The sequence below is a fragment of the Cydia pomonella genome, chromosome 19 (assembly GCF_033807575.1).
Source record: "Cydia pomonella isolate Wapato2018A chromosome 19, ilCydPomo1, whole genome shotgun sequence".
Taxonomy (NCBI): domain Eukaryota; kingdom Metazoa; phylum Arthropoda; class Insecta; order Lepidoptera; family Tortricidae; genus Cydia; species Cydia pomonella.
Window position 1 is genome coordinate 662460 of NC_084721.1, and position 22500 is coordinate 684959.

The following is a 22500-nucleotide window of genomic DNA, read 5'->3' on the forward strand; positions in this document are numbered from 1 at the left end:
CCGTTGTTTACTTTTTGCGTATTTACGACTTGATAGTAAATTCGGTTTAATTGTTTGATTTTATCGCCCAACGGCTTGCCCCATTTTATTGATCCTTTAGGCCGGCCCGAATTTACTGATTTATTGTGTTGGAAAGTTAGATCTTTAGTATTTTTTATTAGCTATTTGTTCGGCTTGATGCTAGGTTCGCCTTTTCCTTATCCCGTTCGAATATATCCTATTTACAAACACGGTATATTAACAAAGATGAAACGAACAACTTCTTGGTAAACAACGCGCAGATTTTTCGAGACAATACGATACAAAGTTTTCTGTTATATCACATTCCACGCCACATTACAAATGCTGGCCGGGGTTAGTTTTGGAATGAATTACAATTTCGATGAGCTAGCTCATTACCAATTCTAAAGCCGGTCGGCGCTCGCGCAGCCGGTATCGACGTTAACGACGTCTATAGATAGTCTCCGATAACCCCGCGACGAGCGACGATTGATCGCTGTGACACTAGCCTACTACGAACGGGCTATTACTCGTACACGTTATAGTTCGCGTGCACTAGCGCTATTTTGTACAAAAACTAACCAATTGGAATAGCGACTCGTGCGCGTCACCATGGCCTTCTAGATCCACAGAACATGCTGACGTAAACGACCTTTTATGACCTAAATTATCGCGTGCATAAAATACGAGAGAAGTGTTTTTATAATTCTCAAACGTTCGATGTTTATTCGACATAAAAAAAGCGGCCAAGTGCGAGTCGGACTCGCCCATGAAGGGTTCCGTACCATTTATGACGTATTAAAAAAACTACTTACTAGATCTCGTTCAAACCAATTTTCGGTGGAAGTTTGCATGGTTATGTACATCATATATTTTTTTTAGTTTTACCATTCTCTTATTTTAGAAGTTACAGGGGGGGGGGGGGCACACATTTTACCACTTTTGTCTCTCGCGCAAACTATTCAGTTTATTAATTTTTTTTATTAGAAACCTCAATATCATTTTTAAAGATTTATCCCAGAAGTATGGGTTTGATGAAAAAAAAAATCGAGTTTCAGTTTCAACCCCCAAAATTAATTGTTTTTTTTTTTCTATTATTGTGTAAAAATCTTAATGCGGTTTACGGAATACATCTACTTACCAAGTTTCAACAGTATAGTTCTTATAGTTTCGGAAAAAAGTGGCTCGGACATACGGACGGACAGATAGACAGACATCACGACAGACAGACAGACAGACAGGGTAAATTGGCGCACATCTGCGAGGACCTACTTTGTGAAGCTTGAGGTAATGACGGTCATATCATTGTTTATATACAACTCTGTGTTGGAAATTCACAAGAATGCAAGCACTTTACTTAAGCGTTCGGATTGTCACAATTATAATACAAGGAACAGTAGTAAACTAATACTTCCATCACTTAGATTAAAAAAGTGTCAAAAACAGGGAATTTTCATAAAAATAAAGCTATTTAATAAACTGCCCACAAATGTCACAGATTTACCTTATAATGTATTCAAAAACACGGTCAAGACTTTTTTTCAAAACCATGCCTTCTATTCGATTACTGAATATTTATCATTACAAAATATTTTAATTGAAGCAAATTGTAAATAGATTTTTAATATTATTAATCGTATTTACTTCGTATAGTAAATTCATAGTGTAGAATATTGTGAAATACTGACATACCATGTAATGATCATGTTACATTATGGTTAATAAATAAACTAAACTAAACTAAACATGACGAATCCATAAGGGTTCCGTTTTTTGCCATTTGGCTACGGAACCCTAAAAAGGAACCTTTCTGTTCGCACCTTCGTAATTTAATATTCCTGAATTGTTTGCAGAACGATCCCTTAAGTGGCTTAAGTTATTTTATATGTCCCCTTTGACCACTTTGAGACAACGACAAATGCTCAGATGAAAGTTTTTTCGCAGTGCGGCGAATTGAAGGAACGCCGTTAAGTAACGATATTATTGGAGCTTCTCCCGCAGAACTCTGATGGCGCCTTACTCGACACCCTGCTCTCGATTGACCTGCTTCTACCCCGTACGCCTAATGGTTCTCTACAACACATCACGTTTAATACTTCTAAAGTATAACTCTGACACGCTATTCAACGCAGAGAATACCGTCTTCAACTAATTTCTTCATAAAGGATGTACCAAAAGTTTACGACTGAGCTTTGTGAAGTCATTCCAGAACCACAGGAAAGCTGCGGCTTAATAAAGTAAATTGTTATTGCCTTTTCGAACAGAAATGTTTATTCCATGAATAAATTAAACCTTAAGTTATCGATAAAGCTTCAACTTCCTTCTGCACAAACGCGGCAGAAGTTGAGAAAAGTCAAGTTCTCTCGCTTTCATCCTCCTTTGTAGTACACCTTACTAATCGATTTCTTCAGAGTTCAAACTGGCTGCAAAATTTTCAAGCGAAGCAAATACTTCGCGCAGAATTTTCAACAAAAACTGAGCTGAGCGACGTTTTCCTTTTCATGCTTGCTAGATAAAGCGTTGATTTTATTTCCATGAAAATGTTCAGTACTGAGAGAAATCAGCGTGTAGATAAGTAGCGATGTTTATTAAGGGAAAATGCAAGTTGAAAGGCATTGTTAGCGAGAACTTTCATAGTTGTGACGGCTGCCGTCAGGCGGAGACAGGTGCTCGGCTGAAAGGCTGAATGCAGGCTGCAGCCTCTGCCGAAAAGCCTTATGTCCTTATGAACGTTACAGCTCATACGACTGTTCGGGCTAGTGTAGTGGAGCACGTGTTAATGGCGCCCTCGGCGCTGATTACTTTCTCCGCGGCAAGTTCTAGGTTTCTAGATTACTGGAACGGTGTGGAACTAATGCGTTACATAATTTATCTAACGCTATGCTCGTGAGAATTGTGTGAATGTGAATGTTAAGTGAACGAATGAAGAAGCCATTCATTGTCAAACGTCAGATAACGCAATAGTATGGATTGCAATGAACAAGTCATTGTTATCTTCGTGTGTATCCATTTATTTATTTTACTAAAGTATGTATGCAGTATATTTACGTCTCAAATGTTTTACGTAACTCTTGCTGTCTTATACATTTTCAAATCTACAGTAAGTATGTCGCAGCGTATCGTAGTTTCTCAAAGTTAGCTGAACAAGATTAACGACAAAAGTGTGCCTTTGTACAAATTTCGAGTGAAGATAATGTGTTTCTCTGGTTTTCTGCAATAATGTATGTATGACTACTTACTACTAGAAGTCACTATGCGCGTTTTATTTGTAAAGCTTACTAAGTATTATATAAAAGAACAAAACCATTATTAAATGCGTAGATAGCCGTAAAAAGGGCAGTAATGTAGAGCGCAATTCGTTTAATGTACGAACATGAAACAGAAGTGTCCATCGTGTTGAGAGCGCAAATGTAAAGCTTAATTGTAGCGTCTGATGGATGTAGGCGGGGCCACCTGTTATTTATGTTGTAATCTTTTATGTTCGTCCCAAGAACATTCTGTTGTCAGGAATCTATGTGTTGATGGTGTCACAGCGATATGTCATCAAGATTTTAAGCTTATTTGAAAGTTTATTTAGCAACTCCCCTAACGGCACTCTGCTGCTCACGGGAACCAATTTAGATAATCAATCAACAAGGAAAATACATTATTTGGTTGCCTAGTTAGTTACACATTCTTTCCTTATAGTTATCTGATTAGGGGTTTCAGTTAGGCGTAAACAGTTTTACAAATACAAAATTTCTTTATTAACTAGGTAGGTAGAGTGGGCAGGATTGACAAAAGTAGGTAATTAAATATAAATTTTATATACATTGTGGTTAGATTAACACTAGGTCAAGCCTGTGTCGTGAGGACTTTGATGAGACAGTAACCGCAAAACCAAACGTTTTTATCACAAGTTCCGTCCAATCACTTCCGAGTTGTGTCTTGTGTCAAATACACTAGACTCATCCAGCTCTCCAGAGCCCCTCATCTCGAAGAGCGCAGTCCCAATTCCATTACCATTGTCAAAGCCGTGGCCGGGCCGCGGCCGACGCAGAAACGGGGTCAAACAGGGGACTAGTTGCCGATCGCGGCCCGAGTGCAGGCGAATTCAACGCTCGGCACCTCCGGTAGAGCGCTCTCCAACTACGCATAGCTGTTACGGACCGCGAGACCACGCTGCACTGGTTAACAGATAAATCCATTAGTCTGCGCTCACGCTGCCGATGGGAACGCACATCCAGGGCGCTGCGGCATCGCCTCTCGATTCACTCCGCGTGGGCGGTGCACTAGTTTCTTTGTATCCCGATGTCAGACATTATGCTACGATCTGCGATGCGCAGTCGGAGCAAGCAATTAAGTCAGGAAATATCGCTTCGTTACACAACTCCCTTTGATGCGACGTATTTTATTTCGTATGTTTGTTTTGTATTTGTGTTATCAAATAAATTATCTGTGTCACTAAAACTAGCCCACGTGTTATAGATCCAAATAGCGCCAATGTCATCTCGTGCCAGTGCCATTGAGCATGCAAATATCGGACCGTTGCGGCTGCGTTGCAAGTTGCAACTATTTTTGGCACCAGCTTTCGACGTTTGAAGTATGCTCCACTGTCGATTTAGAGGAAATATGGACGAAGTGGAGCGGTCGGTGACTTGCAAATATTCATATGCTGACTATTAGAATTTTCGCTAGCATTTTATTCGTCGTATTAACGTCTTTCTGAGCTTGCACGGTCATTGGAGCATTGATTTTTTTTAACGTTGTAATTTTCTTCTTCGTTGAGTATGAGCGCTTTAATTTCCTGATCAATTCATCATTACAGTTTTGGTGTTGCTTTCGAGGCCATCCCTTCGCTCGGTATCCCTTTATTCATTATCGTTTCCCTTTGAGACTATGTGGACTATTGTGGACCATCTTGCTACATATGATGCGTTAAGCGTCAAGCGTGATTTCAATTTGTATTTATTTAAATCCTGTTTCTATTTTTTGATAACTGCGCAAATCGACAGTTCCGTTTTAGAATGAGTGGCGTCATGACTGCTAAGAATTGAGATGAACACAAATACCTTAGCGTGTGGTCAACGCCCACCTTAGACAATTAGGTATATAAAGAAAATATGACACGGTTATAGTATAATGTTGTCTACAACACTATACTATAACCGTGTCATATTTTCTTCAAGGTCTACCTTTAAATACAGTTTTAAAGCAAGGTTTTGAAGTTTTAAAAAGTCTAAATTGCCTTGATGTATTTAACCCAATTTTCAGTACAGTATTACTATTGCTATCATTGCTGAACGACAATTGTAAATGCGTTGTGCGTTCAAATCTGCTAATATCTGTATTATACATGTATATCTATACTATCTATAGCTAAACGCTCACATGTATTCGACTCATCGTGCCGAGGAGTGGTAACCACAAATAGGCCAATTTGTATCGATTCAACTCACCTCCCAACTGACTCATCCAAGCTCGCAGTAATTCGCACCTCACTCTGTGGCTCTTTCGGTTCTTGACATTAGACAACTGTATACTATCGCTTCGAATCCTCGTTCGAATATCAGACCTCGAATACCTGATTTAAAATCACGGATCCCGAACACCAAAGATCTCTGAAAATGGCCAATGAGTATCAATCATATTGATGTTCCGGCGGAAAGTTTTCATAATTGCGAAAAATTTGGAAAATCCATTTATAAAATGCAGAACTATTATATTTATGGTAAAATTTCCGAATACATTTTCATCTCTATGAATACTTTTCGCAACTTGCACATCAGTACCCCTAGTGTAAATAAATTCGATTTCGAAACGTGACGTACGCGTTTGCGTTTAGTCTCATTTTGTATTGGATTTAGAAAGAGCGGCGCCAAGCGGGACGTTTTGGAAACTCAAAATCCTATACAAAATGAGACTTAACGCAAACGCGTTCGTCACGTTATGATGTCGATCAAATTTACACTAGGGGTACTGAAGTCCACCCCGAAAAACGTAAATCGAAATTTTCTCGAATATTCAAGAGTGATATAGAGGAAAATTTTAATATTTGTGTTTCGCGGTGGGCCCTCAGTAATCAATCACCGTTATTTTGAGTTGTCTGGTGTTGGACGGGAACGGAATTTAAAGAATGTGGTTTCATGGAAACGAGGGTGCTCAGACCATCACTGATCAAGACAAATGCACCATCATTCTTCCAAGCTTCGTCAACTCTGGGATACTGTGTTATCTTAATTAAAATCTGTATGCAATTAAAAATGTGCTGCGTTTAACGTTCAGTCCCTTTCTTTAATGTTGTTTGAAGTACTAAAACGCAGAGCCGGGTTTACTGGCATCCTCTGTTTCTGTCTGTAAAATTAAAGATAGATAAAGTACAGCCCCTTTGCCGCTGTTAATAACTTCCATCATTGCGGTACCGACTTTTCGTGAATTGAATAGCTTTTTTCAACACTTTATTATTCGGGGAACGTATTTCCGAACCCATCGATAACAATCTGTCATTAGATTATATGGAATCTCTGAGAATAGATTCAATTCCATTGAATATGAATATCATGGATTGGGAAAAAGTTATTCGTGAATTGATTACAGTGCTTTCAGAGTTATTGGTTATTCAATATGCAGGCGTGTAAAAAGTTCATAGTAAAAAAGATAAACTTTAAAGTTATTTTTTTCTTATAACATGTATTTTAGAAGTAATTTGTTAATGATGCAATTCTTTAATAATATTACTATTTCACATCTAAAATACAAGAAACTTTCAAGGCAACCGAATGACCTTTTGTTATACATTTTATCTTTTACACAACACAAATTAATCACTAGGCAATTAATTATAGGTTCTACACAAACGGACTGCTTTTGATATACAATCTACGGAAAATACAGGTTGACGGCGATTTTTCATCTTAATTGTTATTCAAATGAACTCCGTTTGTGCAGATTCAAAGCAATGATGGAAATAGACAAAAAATCTAAGTATGCTAATGTGTTGCTATGGCCTATCAAAATTCATACATAATAAGGGTATTCAAAGTGCGTCTACCGTCCAGATCGGGCGAATTCACCGCTACTCGCTCGCTGCACTCGCTCTGCACATACGCTGCTACTATACGTTATGCACGCAAGCAGTGAGCGGGCGTATTCGTTGGATCTGCATGCACCAGCCTGAATTCTCTTTACAAAGCTTGCTATAAAAGAAACAACACAGTATCCCTCTACCAATTACAGTGTCTAACTTCGACTTATGTCCTCAGCAGTGGAGCCGACATACCACTTCAAGGTGCTGGTGCCGTCAATGGTGGCTGGCGCCATCATCGGCAAGGGCGGCGAGACTATCGCGCAGCTGCAGAAGGACACAGGTGCGAGGGTCAAGATGAGCAAGTCCCACGATTTTTATCCTGGTGAGTACAAGAGTTTATAGATGGCCTACCGCGAACATCAATATCTAATCGGAATTTCGTTTGCTGCCTCTCTAACGCTCTTGCTCACTCGAGCGGTAAAGGCAGATAACAAAATTTAGATTTTCGATGTTTAGGATCGCTCTGGGATCGATTAGCAACAGGGCTATAATAACCGCGAAAATCGAAGTTCGAAAATTGCGGGCATCTTTCTATATCACTCTAATTACGCCTTCTTTGGAGTAAAAGAGAAAGATCCCCGCAATTTGCTAATGTCGGTTTTCGCGGTAGGCCCTCAGAATTTGCTATTATAATTAGTAAGCGAACGAAGTGTTGAAAATAATTTAAGTACGACTCTGAATTGAAAACCTATTAAAGACAAAGGTGACCCGGAACCACTTCCTTGGAAGTCTATTGAAAAAGCCTATGTCATCCGAATTATTAATAATAATCGTATGACACCTCATTGAATTGGTTTATCAAGGTAGGTAACTTTTTTGTTCGTTTCGAGCAAGCTTTTACGGTTGACTACTAATGTTGACAGATATGCGTGATGTAGCCTTATCAAGCATATGCCTAATTGCGTGGGGGTGTAGGTACTGTATTAACATTATGCATACTAGCCTTTTAATGCACGCCCTGACCTACATTCACTTTTCACTCTAATTAAAACAGCGTGATGTAGCTAAAATATCATACGCCCGCCTAGAGATACATTTATGGTTTATCCTTTCAGTCCGAGGCCGCGATACGATACAATGGTTAACGCCGGTATTGACCGCGGCAGGGTACAGGCATATCTAGTCAATTTATGAATAACAGGGTCGAAGTACTAAATTCTCCTATCACTTTCCGGCGCGCCACTTCCCGTAGTTAAAATAATGTCCCCATTCCGACAACAATACCTGTCCCTTCGCCACAATGCCGTAATAAGAATATTCAAACTAATCCCAGTCTGAGCTCCCTCAGGCGACACTGTGACTGTGACTACTCTTTTATACTTTGTTATTTCTATAGCGACCGTATTGAAATATTCATGGGCAAGTTTCCTTCAATTTATGTGGCTTTAAGTGAGTCGGTGTATTAGAAATCTCTTGAGAATTGGATTCGATTCTTAAAACATGAGCTCTTTTAAGAACATTTCCTCGGTATATAATACAGTTGTACACGCCTGAAAGAAACATCTCGTGATCCGTCAGGTCTCTAGTCACGTTAGGAACCAATCACACCGGATTTTGACGAAACATATATGCAGTGATGTGTCATTGTCGTTGCGTTTTGTTTTTTTGTACATTTTGTACCATCGCAAGCTATGAAATGAACACGGTAATCGGTCCTTTTAATCCCTATTTACAGTATTGTCTTCAAACTGAGGTATTCCAATGTCATTTACAAGAATTGTAGTGCACAATAAAATGAACTTGAGTGTTGATTTAGAGATTGTTTTCAATTTATAAACACAATGATATCATTAACTCCGGCGTCAATTATACAGCTCACGACGAACCTTGAGCAACTCGACGCTACTATTATACATCACATCGTCACATTTACTATAAACTATTAAATCGTATATGTCATTTGCCTTCCGATCTGACAACTATCATTAAGACCCGTTACTCAAAACACCTTGTACGCAAATTAAACTCCAATTAAATACAACTTTATGTCGGTTGTGTGACATCTCTGTAATCAATTTGAAACTTATTTTACCACGTAGGTAAACAAAAGTAATACGAAAACAAGTTTTAACGCCTTTGATTGCCATATGAATTTGTTACGTTGGTTTGGTTACATTCGGTTGAAATATGATGTGGTCTTTGTATGGCTGTCGATTCCTATGTTTGATTATGACAGCGGAATGACTGGCAATGGCAGTCGCAAAACGTGAAAAACATGGTGATTGCAGAGAGGAAAATTCAGCGCATTGTTGCTTTGTAGTTTTGCATAGCAATTTAACAGCAACGTTGACTAGCGCTTTGCCGAATGCAACGATATTGCAGCGCATAGTGTAGGCTATATTAGGTACATACATATACTAAACCAAATACAAGACTGCAGTCTTGTAGAAGAATTAGTGAGTTTGTTCTATTTCATCTAACGATATGCTAGTTTGCTCTGGTACACTACAATTTGAATTGTAGAAAATAGTAGTCTTTATTATTGTTGTGCGTGCTTTGAGTCTACTGACACAGAGCATTCCGGAAGCAGTAGTTATCTTTCGCATTTCTTTATTCTTTGTGAAAAATTCATTATTTTCCGTTGAACATAGGTATCTGCTTCTAGGTGTGTTTTTATCAAATAAGCGCGTTCGGGATTATCTAATTTCGGAAGAATATATTTGGTTGCTCCCACTCCCAGTTCGATTATTTAACCTCCAAAAGTTATATTGCCCGTGTCCCTATCATAACAACTATCGACTCTTTTCGGTTCGCTAAAGATAATTTATGGAGGGTCCCGGAAAACTGAGTGGCCACGCTCCTTCAACTCAATAAGACACTCGGGAAGGGTCGCAACTGTAGCGTTGTTGCTTCTTTTGTGAGGGACACGTGGAGTTGATTAAAAGCTATTCAAGCAAATGTTCGATTGGCCGTTCAATCCCCTAGTCCAATCGATGAGGTCCTCCTTTTCCACTAGTCACAGCATTTAACAGTAATTTGCTTACTGCTTTACTAAGTTTTTACGTGATATCAAGTGATATATTAGAATGTTTTAGCGCAAAAATATCTTGAACGTATGGCTTATATACCAACATGTCGCTGGATATTGCATTAAATAGATATTTTAGATAGATGATAGATTAAGTTTAAAAAGAAAACTATGAATTATAATTTTGCCCTTCCTGGGTAAGCGGCTGCTTCTAAGGTACAAATATATTCTACTAAAATCTATAATTGATGATTTTCTTTGATATAGTGAACACCACCGCTAGTGTCTGAGAAGTATCTTTCGTATGACCACGGACTACGGTTCAAGCTAATTTGGTTCAATCTAAAAGGCTCAACAACCGAAGTCCGTGACTGTACTTACCTCATCAAAATAGTGTTAGTCTCAAATTTTACACTAACATGGGTGTATTCGGCCTCATTTTATTAAAAAAATATCTGTGAAGGATGTGCTATTGTATTTTACTTCGAAAATTCTTTTCGTTGCATATATTAGACTTTATTTGTAACGTTAAAAAAAATCGGATTTGCATAAGTGAATACCTATTGCTGTTGAAATATTCAGATGATGATAAATACGTAAATTTATTTCAAAACATTACATCATGTATGCATGTCAATTTATTATCATCAAAGTATCGTATTTTTTTCGCTAGTGACTGTCGTCCTCGCTGATTCGGTTATCCCAAAGAATAATTATCTTATACGAGCAGAGTTTTAGGGACGAGCGGCTCTGAATAGGCCTGTTAGATTCATGAGGCTCGCGGGGATTGGATAGGAATATCGGTAATCTAATCACGCTGCAGGGCACCGCCACGCGGATCGCAAACACCCCTAACGAACTCTTTGCTTGCGACATGTCACTTTGAAAACGGACAACCAACTCGACTTGGTTAACAAGCCTTCAAGTGAAGGCTTTTCCTAATAAGTGTACTCCGTTTTCTTTGTCCTTATATTTACATAAATATAATGGTCTCCCTTTACATTTTTAATGAACACATTATGTGCGTAATGTATCTTTAATTCGCGAATGTTGTGAAACAGATATTACGTTCGCGCGTTAAAACATGTTCATTTGAACAGATTCAATTGTTTTCACGCATTATAGAGATGTTCTCCTAATTGTTCTCTTAATTTTTTATGTAGTCTAACATTCTTAATTCTTAGCATGAGTTTGCGGATTACATAAATTAATAGGAGTTTAAAACTTGCACGGCTTTACCGTAACGCGAGAGCGATCAAATCAGAGGCCAATCATTCTACCGCAAGCGCCTGAGGGATTTGTTTACGCGTTAGATTGATGGGCCCCGGCTCCCCGCATTACCCTTCCACTTTAAAAAGTCCTATCTCCATATGAAATATAAAGACACGAAGGTTTTTTCAGAGTGTCAGCGTAGCCCGATCCTTTGAACGACACGCTTAAAACCCTTTCAGTTGGCAAATTGTATTACTTTTTGTCTCGTGCCATCCTGGCTAGAATTTTCATATTTGATATGAGCTTTGTCACTGATGCTATTTTTCTTTAAAATATTTGTAAAACGAATTTGCGCATCCCTCGTGATCCCAACTTTCGACCTTTTATGCAAAAAGTCACGTCGCGGCGATATGTTTCCAAGCCGAGGAAAGGACAAAACCAGCAAAAACACTTTTCCATTCATGTTATTAGAAAGGGGAGTTTTATGTTATCATCAGATGCCTATATTCAAAGTTAGTGGGCGAGATAACCATTATACCTAAATAACAATATTTACCTAGTCTAGGATTTATAATGTTCTGGTGACAGAATATTGTACTGAAAGATTTTTATATACGTGTCACCTGCCCACGCACATATCTGAACGAATATTTCGAAAGAAACTAAAAAAAGCAGCTCGCGTACCCGTGAGCCTCGCGGAAGTGTGTAGGAAATTGAAACGATGTTTATCTTATCGACGAAGGGAAAACGGGCACTTCCTCCTCGATACGCTATGAAAGCCTTTAGCAACGCGTAAGTAAAAATAACTCCTTATTTTAGAACCAGGACGAAGAGGCTAGAGCCTTCCTGAACTAGTATTCTGAAGAGTGTTGTTGACCCTATAAAGGCCGTAATCTACGCGGGTTAGTTTATAATTACCGGCGAGGTGTATATGTAGGTCATACTGAGCAACTTCTACTATGGGACTAAACCCCGAAATCACTGAAAAATCAGCTGGTTCATACATTTTGGCTGCATGATCAGGTGTTGATGTTTTTATGGGTGTTTTTTTTATTACATCACAAAATATTGCCGGTATTAAAAAAAAACATTCTGTATTATGTAGACAAACTGGCGTAGTTTTACCACTAACCTAATGCAGCATTCTCTCACACGGCAGATAATCCAACTTTCTGCTGGGCACAATTCACGGCCTCGTCAAAGCTTCAGATCGCGTGTTCACAACAAAAGCCTGCTATCTGAGACACTTTTTAAAGCCCTAGGTGTCTAATGTGCTATTAAAACTTGTGTTGGCAGGGACAATTGGGACCTACTGTCTCGACGTAGATCTCGTTTGTCTGCCAAAATTTTCACCTTTGCTAAAGGGAATATTCTAGCACCTCGGGGACATAGTACCCAGCTTAGGACACGTCTGCCGTGTTCATGTAGACTGTGGCAGTCGGCATATGTTATTTGTTTAATATTATATAGTTTTGCGCTCAAGGGAATGCAGCTGGGTTTATCTTTGTGTATTTGGAATACGGTGAAGAATAAAATATGTGTAAAGTGGTGCTTCTGAAGTTGTCGAGAGAGTTGGGCTTCCGTCGCGATGTCGAGTCGTTGACGTAATGTCTTTTAATACAGTTAGCGGCAGAAGTTACCATACAATTTCAAAATTATCTGCAAGTATATCTTATTCTCTTGAGAGCACAGTCGTGTCAAATTATATATGTAGATGTCTTCGTTTGCAAACTTAATTTACTATTGACAATATGAAGGAGAAATTTTCGAATATTGCAGCCTAGAAACTCGGAAAAACTGTATAGTATTGTTTGTTGGAATTCGAAACAGAAAACAAGATCAAAAGTCTAGATGATATATCTAGGCACAAACAAGTGTCAACAGTATTGCCATCGTCGACGGTTAACTATTCGTAAGCTTTATTTCTTGGAGATAAGATCTACCAATGGTCAGTCAGGCTAGTTCATGAGGGCCAAACGAGCTTGTCAGAGATATATAATAGTAACAGTGGACGGCTCTTCGCGCGATATTAATTACAGTGTCCGGTGCCGGCTTCCTCTGCCAAAATGAGGATGCGCCATTTTGTCGCCCGTTGGCGTTGGCGCATTTAGAACGGCAACATTGACGACTTGTCTTAAATGTTCACTAGTCACACTGCCAAACATTTAAACCATGGTACCATGGTCCACGGTCCACATTAAGGGCATTGAAGACGGGCCTGTAAACTCCATATACAAGATTTTTTTCTTCCTAGTTACTTTAGACTGCACGACTGCTTCGCATTGGTTGTGCACAACGGGATTTGACACCAATTTACTGGCCCACTTCATGCCGCCCGTATTTACGAAGTAACATATAAGTCAATGACTGAGGCAGAGATGAGAGGTTCTCCTTTCATCACGTCTGTGCGGAAATCAACCAATACCATTGGTTGTAATACTTGTAATGCAGCGGAGGAGATGTGGATTCCCACACGTCTCCTCTTATCTCCGCCTCAGTGGCAGCCATAAGCCATAACTAGCAACATTATTGAAATGGTAGGTCCACCTTTGGTCAGTGAATGCGTTGCTATTAATGCCGCAGCACATTAACTGACCAAATTTGATTCACGATTCGCACTGAAAAAAAAAAAAAAACATCTTGACTGTTTACATAAATATTCCAGTACAATTATTATATTATCGTTATAATCTGAGACAAACATAAGTAACGACTTCTTACGCTTCAAAATTATTCAAGGGCGTATTCGGTTAGTTACTGATAAACAATTGTAGGGCAACACAAAAACTACCTACTATACGGCCGACCGATGTCACTTTGTTACGAGTTACAATGGAATAAAGTTCAGAGATGTAAATATACCTTTGACGTCGACACATTGAATTGTGCCTATATAGCTTCTATTCGTCATGTTGTCATGTAGTCAACATAGGTTATTTCCCTTAGGAACACCTATTTTGTCAAGCCTGTATAGAGTACATCCCACGCGCCCTGGCGACCTATATTGTTAATAAGGCGTATCTTCTCTTTATCCCCATTTCCAGTTAAAAAATTACATTAATCGCGAAAGTAACAACATTAAATTACATTAAAAGCGCCGCTGAAACCCGATTTACCCTGTTACAGCAAAAAGTTGCTCTTTATACCGCTCGTTATCCGAGCCCGAGCATGTTGTCGCTTGCAGGACGGTAAAAGAACCAGCAGAGACCTCCGGTTTAGTATAGTTGGTATTGATCTCTAGCTTACACTTATATTGGTTCGCTTAAGGCGAATGCTCGGGAAGTAATCGAAATCGTAAGGATGTTTGTGCGGGACTTACGGGAATGTTCACGAAAACACTACAAGCGCTGCGCCGTGCGGAGACCAGATTCAAATCACACCGATTACGCTTAGCTGACACTAATCTAATTATATTTAAAAAGTAGCTCGTAGACGAATACAAACGTGTTATGAATAGATAAGGGGAGCTGCGAGGAACGTTAAAGACGCTTTGCATAACTAGCGAAACATAGCGTAGCGAATAGTACGTATCGTATGTAATAGATACATGTTTACGTAAATATGCTCAGGTGCACTGTGTTGCCTATTCAAATAGCCTCAAAACCTGTCACAATGTGTTGTTTATACAATGCTCGGTTTCATGTTCGTTTTCTACGAAACGGACTTCGGTAAATTACATCATGCATATACCTACAGTTTTTTTTGTTTACTTTAACTTGGTCGAATCTTGATTGTGACTCATATGACACATTACTCGTATACTTGGTTCAGCTTTCCGTAGGATACGGATGTTGATTATTGTTTATAAACAAGTAAACGCACATAATTTATTGGAAATTCTATTAGACTCTGCTATCAATATTCATCATATATTAGACGACAGGGTGTGAGAAAGATAGGCTTGACATATACACATTACAATACAATCAATATTCTTTAACATTGTATAACATAATTCAAAAAACAGATAGAATATAATGGTTGAAAATTTCCTGTAGGATTTAGTCCACTCTATATGTATAATAATATAAGTATTAGTCTAGTCTAGTATTTGTCTGATAAAATAAGTAAGTAACTAATAAGATAATAGTGTTTGCTGTTATTTGAAAATTACAGCAAACACTCTTTCCCACGTTGCTACGCAAATATCTCACAAGAAACATTTCACTTTATGAGCGTTTAAACAAAACACTTTATGGAAAATACTGCTTTCGTTAATCGTATCGAGAGAAAGCAACCATCTAGGACCCTATGGAGGATGTTTCGAAACTCCATACAAGGCTGCGATAATCTGTGATCTTTAACTTATACTAAATAAACAAGAAGAGCGATTGAACAAGCAAACTTTCCTGGGTTATATTCATGTGAGACATTGTAGCGACGTACTTTTCAAATCCACGTACGTGTTGAGTGTGAAGCCATTTAACTTTATGGACTCTTAATAAAATAACTGCTTGTTTAGAAAACTGCAGCTTACACTTTATGTTAGTAGTGTAAGTAGAACATTCATTGAAGGATGTACACAGTAAACAGGATGGATGATATCTCATGGCACATTGGATTTGTGACACGTTACAGGTTCTGTCAGACAGGCAATTAAAAGTGCAATAATGTCACAAAAATACTGACAAGAGAGTTGTATTTTTGAATTTTATTGATGTCTGTATGTCCTATCGCCCTAAATGTCAAGTCAAGTAGAATGACAAAGACCGTGCGAGATGTCGCTAGAATAAATCTCAGATGGGGGAGAGTGATGTATGTATATGACTGTAGTTAATGTTTATTCTATGGACCTGCTTAATCAGCGGGTTTAACTAAAAGTTAAACTTATGTCGAAGCCGTGACGATATATTAACTGTAAAAAAATGTGAAACAAAATGGGTTATGTGTTTAAATACCAATCAAGTAGTGAACACTATGATGATGTAGCTAATAATAGTCTTAAAATTAATAAGAAAACTGTAAATTCCGCGCGACCGCGAATCAAATGTCAGGTATGAAAACTTGTTCGAACGACAAGTAGAAGTAGGCAAATGGCGCTTACATCAGCACCGGTGGGCCTTGAGCGGTGACCATCGTTATTGTTATTCTATTTGTCTCCTATCGACAATTGCTTGTGTCCACTCGGCGGGATAAAACTATCCACTAGATTGTTTTCATCCGCTGCGTCTGTTTTGTCTGTTTGAGAGCCTTTTGTATTTTTAACGAAACGTTGACAATGCCCAAAAGCGAGGCTGTATTTTTGGAAATACGTAGTTTCAAATAAAAGCGAGGGTAGACTGGTACTTTGTTTTACGATAGCCCTTGACATTGAAAATGTTATGATTAAATATGTAGTTTATAGTGCTTACTGCAGCTTCCTTAAAACAAGCTGGAATTAACTCGATAATCGATGGAGCTTGTTTGTCGCGTTGAATGACCAAAAGACATCGAAGCGTGTGTCGCGTGTAAAATGTGTTCGAAGAGTTCAATGATAATAAACTTGGCTGGAAAGCAATAATCGCCTCGCCCGAGTTTTGAGGGGCCTATATATTCGGCCTGCGTTATTCCACCCACTAATAATCTCAAACGTTAAAACAAACTAACGTGAGCGTTGAACTCGCCTTCGCCCAGTGAGCAGTTCGAATAACATAGATATTGGTCACCAGGAGCGTAAACTAAATCATACATTACATCATTCGAATTTAGTGGGAACACAAAGTTCGCCTAGACTCGAAACTAATAAAAACTGGGACTTCGGCCTTATTTTATGTCATTTCTAATAATATTTTTTTTAGTGTCGTATTATCCGTCCATAATTCCGTCCATTCGCATCACCTTCTGAGCGGAGGCAAATTTTCCTCACCCTCGAACTAGTACATTATAACTATTGCCCATCCCATCTCCATTGCATTTACACAAAGTGCTTACAGATCGGTCTCAAATGCACTTGTGAATGAAATAGTTCCTAAGGATAAATAAATGTTTGAGTTTGTACTGATTTCTTGAAGCAAAGCGTCGCTTACTTTCATTGAGTATGACTATACCCGAAATCTCATCATAAGTTTACGAGAGGTGGGCTAACCCGGCTATACAAGTAAAGTGGAGCCAAGGAAACTATCACAATAAACCGGCTCGATGCAAAATTGAAGATTCGATACAACCGGTGAATAGTTCAAGGCCGACGACATATTAACGTAATGCGGTGGCTTCTAGACTTGAAATAGCTCACATATGGCCTTTGCGAAGCATGGCGGGAACCACGAAGATCGGAGTGCAGTAGGATATCTATTTCTTTCGCTTTAATCGAGCTGCATAGAAGGATTTAATGCGATTTGGGGGGCTATATAAACGTTTAAAGTCCAGATAAGGAGATCTCCATCGCTATTGCTCTTGCAATATTCGAGCGATGTTCGCAGTAGCCGCCCTGGCTTTGCGCTAAGATATTTAGCTTTGATCAGAACATCTTTAAATAGAATGTTCTTCTGGTAATGCAATACTGCCACCTACTGCATTAATTAAGCAGGTTGTCCTGAATAGCTGCCATGCAAAAAATCGATTTGATTGGTCTTGCCTTACATTTGAGACAATGATGAAAAATGCCTTTAAGTGCGAAATTTAAACTTTAAAGCTTGCTAACTGACCAATCCACAAAAACGCTCCTGGCTCCCAAATATTCGACCCGACGAACATTCCAAGCGTGAGTAGGCAGACTTCGTTTTTGCGGGTTCATATTCATATATTTTATTGCGTCCATGTTCATTTGTTCGCTTTCCATAAAAACTTTTTCTAGGCTTTTCTTTGCGCAGGAAATTAAAACGATTTTTCTTCATAAACCGCGCGATAAATCATTTTAGTCGGTAAATAAGTGCAATCTTTCAATCTCGCCCAAGGCCCCGATGGCGTGGAGGCGATTTGTTATGTCAATAAATTTTGCGCCATACAAGCTAGTCGAGTGTGCTATTGTATCACAAAGCTGTGTACCGCAGAACAAATAATAGTAACGATGGTCCTTTTTCTAACAAAACTTATCATCAATACCAGCCTAAGCCTACATTTTACTGCGGGGAAATGACATAATTAATAAACGCTCAATCCGGATTAAGGACCTTTGAATTTCTTTTGAAATAATAGGTACAGGTTTTTACATGACGTTTTCTTTTACGGATAAACCTCTGTTATAAATACATTAAAATGGCGTTGAGAGAGTGAAGCGGGTGCCATCCACTGAAATTACTTATAGTTCTCGCACGAAGTGTTAGGGATATTTAACTGGGAAAGCAGGAGGGTGTAGGCCTCGAATTGGGCATAGAAGGATAGCTTCACAAGTGTGAATCACAACGTTTCCTCTGACTTCATGCTCATACTCTACTTACCAAGACGGCTTCAAAAGTTTTGTCCAATTAGCAACAAAACATCTATTCTGATGATGTGATTATGTCATTATAATGCAAACATTTCTCCTACAAGCATCTCCAGATGAATGTAACTAATGAGCGTATTCATATGTCCACTCTGTCGCGACGCGAAGCGGCTGTTGCAACGTCTAATGGGCGGAGCACCATATTAGAATGTATGGAGCAAGAGTGATGTCACCGTGGTATGTGAATCCGACGGTGTAAGTAAAGATATACAGGTAGATAGAGCGAATGTGAAGAACGTGGGAAAAGTGGGCTTTGGTGCACGTAATGATCGATAGTTTTATAACAAGAAAGTGGCAAATAAGCCGAGTGCAATGGAATTGGTAGCTGACTGGGCAGAGCCACAGTTGTTGCAGGATGCATCCGGGAATGACCTAAAAAGGAAAACGGCAAAAAACATAAAACAGGTGAATGGCTCGTTTGCGTATTAAAAAATGAGCTTTATAATAATCTCGAGAAAGAGGTTAAAACTGTTTGAAGTCTTTTCGGAAACTTAATAGGGTTAGTCGGGATCATAAGATTCATAAGTTTGAGAAATCCTACCCTCAAGATACTTTTAATGAGGAGGAAAAGATAAACAAGCGCACAAAATACTTTCATAAGCGGCCACCATAGCATGAAAACGCTGTTTAATTTTTGTAGTTCCCAATTCCTATTGTAGTACGGTCAAATTAACTCAGATTTCACTAAAGTCAGGAACTAATTCTAAGGACTAATAAAATCACTACGGATTGTTTTGTATGGGCTAAAAATCTAACTTTATACAATCGTTACTAAATTCACCCCCCCGGAAAGGGGTGAAATCGGCTGAAAATAATGTAATGGTTGTAACTAAGAAGAGAAAAAAGGTGTACTCGGTGCAATTTGGCGTACGTTTTACAACACTTATATCTAAATTCGCACGTGTTATTTATGTTAATTTAAGCTACGGAACAGGTAAAAAAAAAACAACATACAAAAAAATCTATTTTGGCCATTGCGGGTCTGGGGAAAGTAATGTACTCGGTGCAAATTGAGTAAATAATTAGAAAAAATATCTAAATCCAATGTCAAATTCGCACCAGGGTGCGACACCCGGAAAGTAGTTTTTCATGTTTTACTGTCGTTGTACTTCGAGGGAAATTTTAATACTATTGGAAATTGATGCAATCATATTCATTTGATTTTGTTTACATTCGCACCCCATAAAAAATTGGCATTTTTATACGGAACATGCAGTTTTGTAATCAAGTACCAAAAACGTAGAGCAATAAATACACAGAAGCGACAAGCGCGTGATTAGTGGCAAGAGAAGGAACACGCGTAGATGCACCGACGAAGCACGGCTCTTGAGGCACGAGTAGTGGCATGTACCTACTGCAAAAATAGTATGATTTTTTTTTCTTTTATACTACGTCGGTGGCAAACAAGCATACGGCCCGCCTGATGGTAAGCAGTATCCGTAGCCTATGTACGCCTGCAACTCCAGAGGAGTTACATGCGCGTTGCCGACCCTAACCCCCTCCCGCCCCTCGTTGAGCTCTGGCAACCTTACTCACCGGCAGGAACACAACACTATGAGTAGGGTCTAGTGTTATTTGGCTGCGATTTTTTGTAAGGTGGAGGTACTTCCCCAGTTGGGCTCTGCTCTAGATTTGGAATGACATCCGCTGTGCTGTGCCCTACCACACAGAGCGAGATGACATTCACAATGCCCATACCTCTCGTAAAAGGTTTCTGAGTATGCAGACAGACAGTCAACAAATTAAATACAGGTACGCTCAATGTTTGTTAAATTCGAAAAATCGCGTTTTTCCATATACTTACGAAAACGTTAGACTACTTAGTTCACTCAATGATTGTTTAAAACTATAGTTCCGTTTTAATGCCAGAAGAAAGATTTGTGCTCGTTGCCCGTCAAAAGTGTCAAACAAACTGTCTCGGAATAATCGCTGCGCGTAGGGTTTGAGATCCGGATATCCGAAATATCCGGATATCCGTCAACTATAAGATCATAAGATATCCGGGTCATAAGATCCGGATATTACGGATCCGTTAAATATGGTTATTAACCTATAACCGAAACAATTTTCTAATGAAATTTATGAATAATTTTGTCATTTAAATATAGTATTTTCATATATTTAAGCAATTCAAATACTAACAGCACATCAATTTTGATAAGTACATCATGTCACGCAGTAACTTTATACAATGAATGCGAATGTTGCTTAATGCAAACATTAGATCATTGGATATCCTGATGACTTGGGGCTATAGGCTCAAAACAAAAGCGACCTGGAGGCCAAGGCTAGGATAGTAGAGTAGGAAGGAGAGAAAATTGGTCTGATAATCAACCACTAGAATATCTCCAAATGAATAGGGCTAAGATGGTCGGCTCTTTATCATTTGTCATGAAGGGCATAGTGACAAGTGATAAAAATAGAACCATGCTGCCACCGCAGATCGAAAAGAAAAGACTTACCTAAAGTAATCGGGAAGAGGAGATAGATGTTCGAATCCAAAATGCCCTAAGATGCTCAGCAGCGCTTCACCGAGTTCTAGTATCCAAGCTGATCAGTAGACTGTCCATGATTCAAGTCTATAAGACAATAATTAGATTTTGATGAATGGCATCGGTAAGTATTACACTTGGACTCTGAATCAGAAAAAAAGAACAAGTTCTTAGTTAAGAAGACGAAATTCTGGCGGAATATTCTGGGACCTATCAGAGATGAAGATAGAGAAGATGAAAGCGTAGGAAAAATAGGGAGCTAGAGTAGCTAGTTGCGGCACCCAATATAATTAGCGAGATTATAGCCGCACGACTTCGCAGACTTGGTCACTTGGAGTGGACGGGAGAGAATCGGGCTGTGAGAAGATAGGAGCGATGTAGCCCTAAAACGCCCTCGGAGTATCCAACTAGCGTGGAGTGGTGCAGAATAGAGCAGAGTGACGTTGTACTTGTGTCAAAGGCCAAGATTCTTTTTGGGTCACTGATCCAGTGAAGTAAGTATTGCTTTCATAGTTAGTATTTCATGACGAATGAACACGAGGTGAGGCATTGGATGTATTTCCAACTATGCACCAGCTAATCCAGATATAAAACCCTCCTTATTAAATACGGTTTTAGAGATAACATTATGTTAGCTATTATAATAATCAAGTAATCATTTAAAATTGGTTGGGATAATATCATTGTATTAAAACATAGTTAAAAACATTATTTCTGTGTTATTGCTTTTTATGACACCCCACACAAGCTTACATGTGATATACTTTCTGTGGTATACGCAATATTCTGAACACGGCACCGGCCATTTTGATGACGTCATAACTTGACGTGACTTAACCACGTTAGAAACTGTCTCCCGATGGTTTTTTTTGTCAAAATAACATGCTTAACAACATACTAAAATATGGTGCTGGTTTCATCAAAGGCACCTTTTGGGCCCTATATGTAGAGATGTGAAAAATACTTTATAAAAAGTATTTAAATACAAAATACAAATACTTCCTTGATATACTATTTCAAATGCAAAATACAAAATAGTTTTCAAATTTGTATTTAAAATACTATATACAAAATAGGTATTTTCAAAATGCTTTTTTAAAATACAAATACTTTGCGATAAAAGATACTCTTAAATAGTGAATACCTAGTCTGAATTAAAAAGTTAGTATTGCTCGGAATTTACAAGTTGGAAAGGCTTTCTTTATTCTTTAAAAATAGTGTGTATATCAGTCCTCTAGAGTACAAATTTTGTGTCTCCTCATGTTTACCGGTTGAATGGACTTTTATGTGATGGTTTTTAACGGTCAATTATTAAAAGCATTAATTTAGATTTGTAATGTTTTACAGCTAGTATATACCT

At 38.6% G+C, this 22500-nt stretch overlaps 1 protein-coding gene across 9 annotated transcripts in view; it reads left to right on the top strand.

The window, feature by feature from the left end:
* Positions 1–22500, top strand: part of LOC133528129 (RNA-binding protein Pasilla) — a 74053-nt gene that overhangs the window by 13334 nt on the left and 38219 nt on the right. For 6 of the 9 annotated variants that reach the window (XM_061865365.1, XM_061865363.1, XM_061865366.1 and 3 more), the window contains one exon: positions 7242–7388. In XM_061865365.1, the coding sequence (XP_061721349.1) occupies positions 7242–7388 (147 nt within the window). Of the gene's footprint in view, positions 1–4495; positions 4629–7241; positions 7389–22500 lie in introns of those variants that run through there. The other 3 variants (XM_061865364.1, XM_061865368.1, XM_061865369.1) reach the window with 2 other exon arrangements.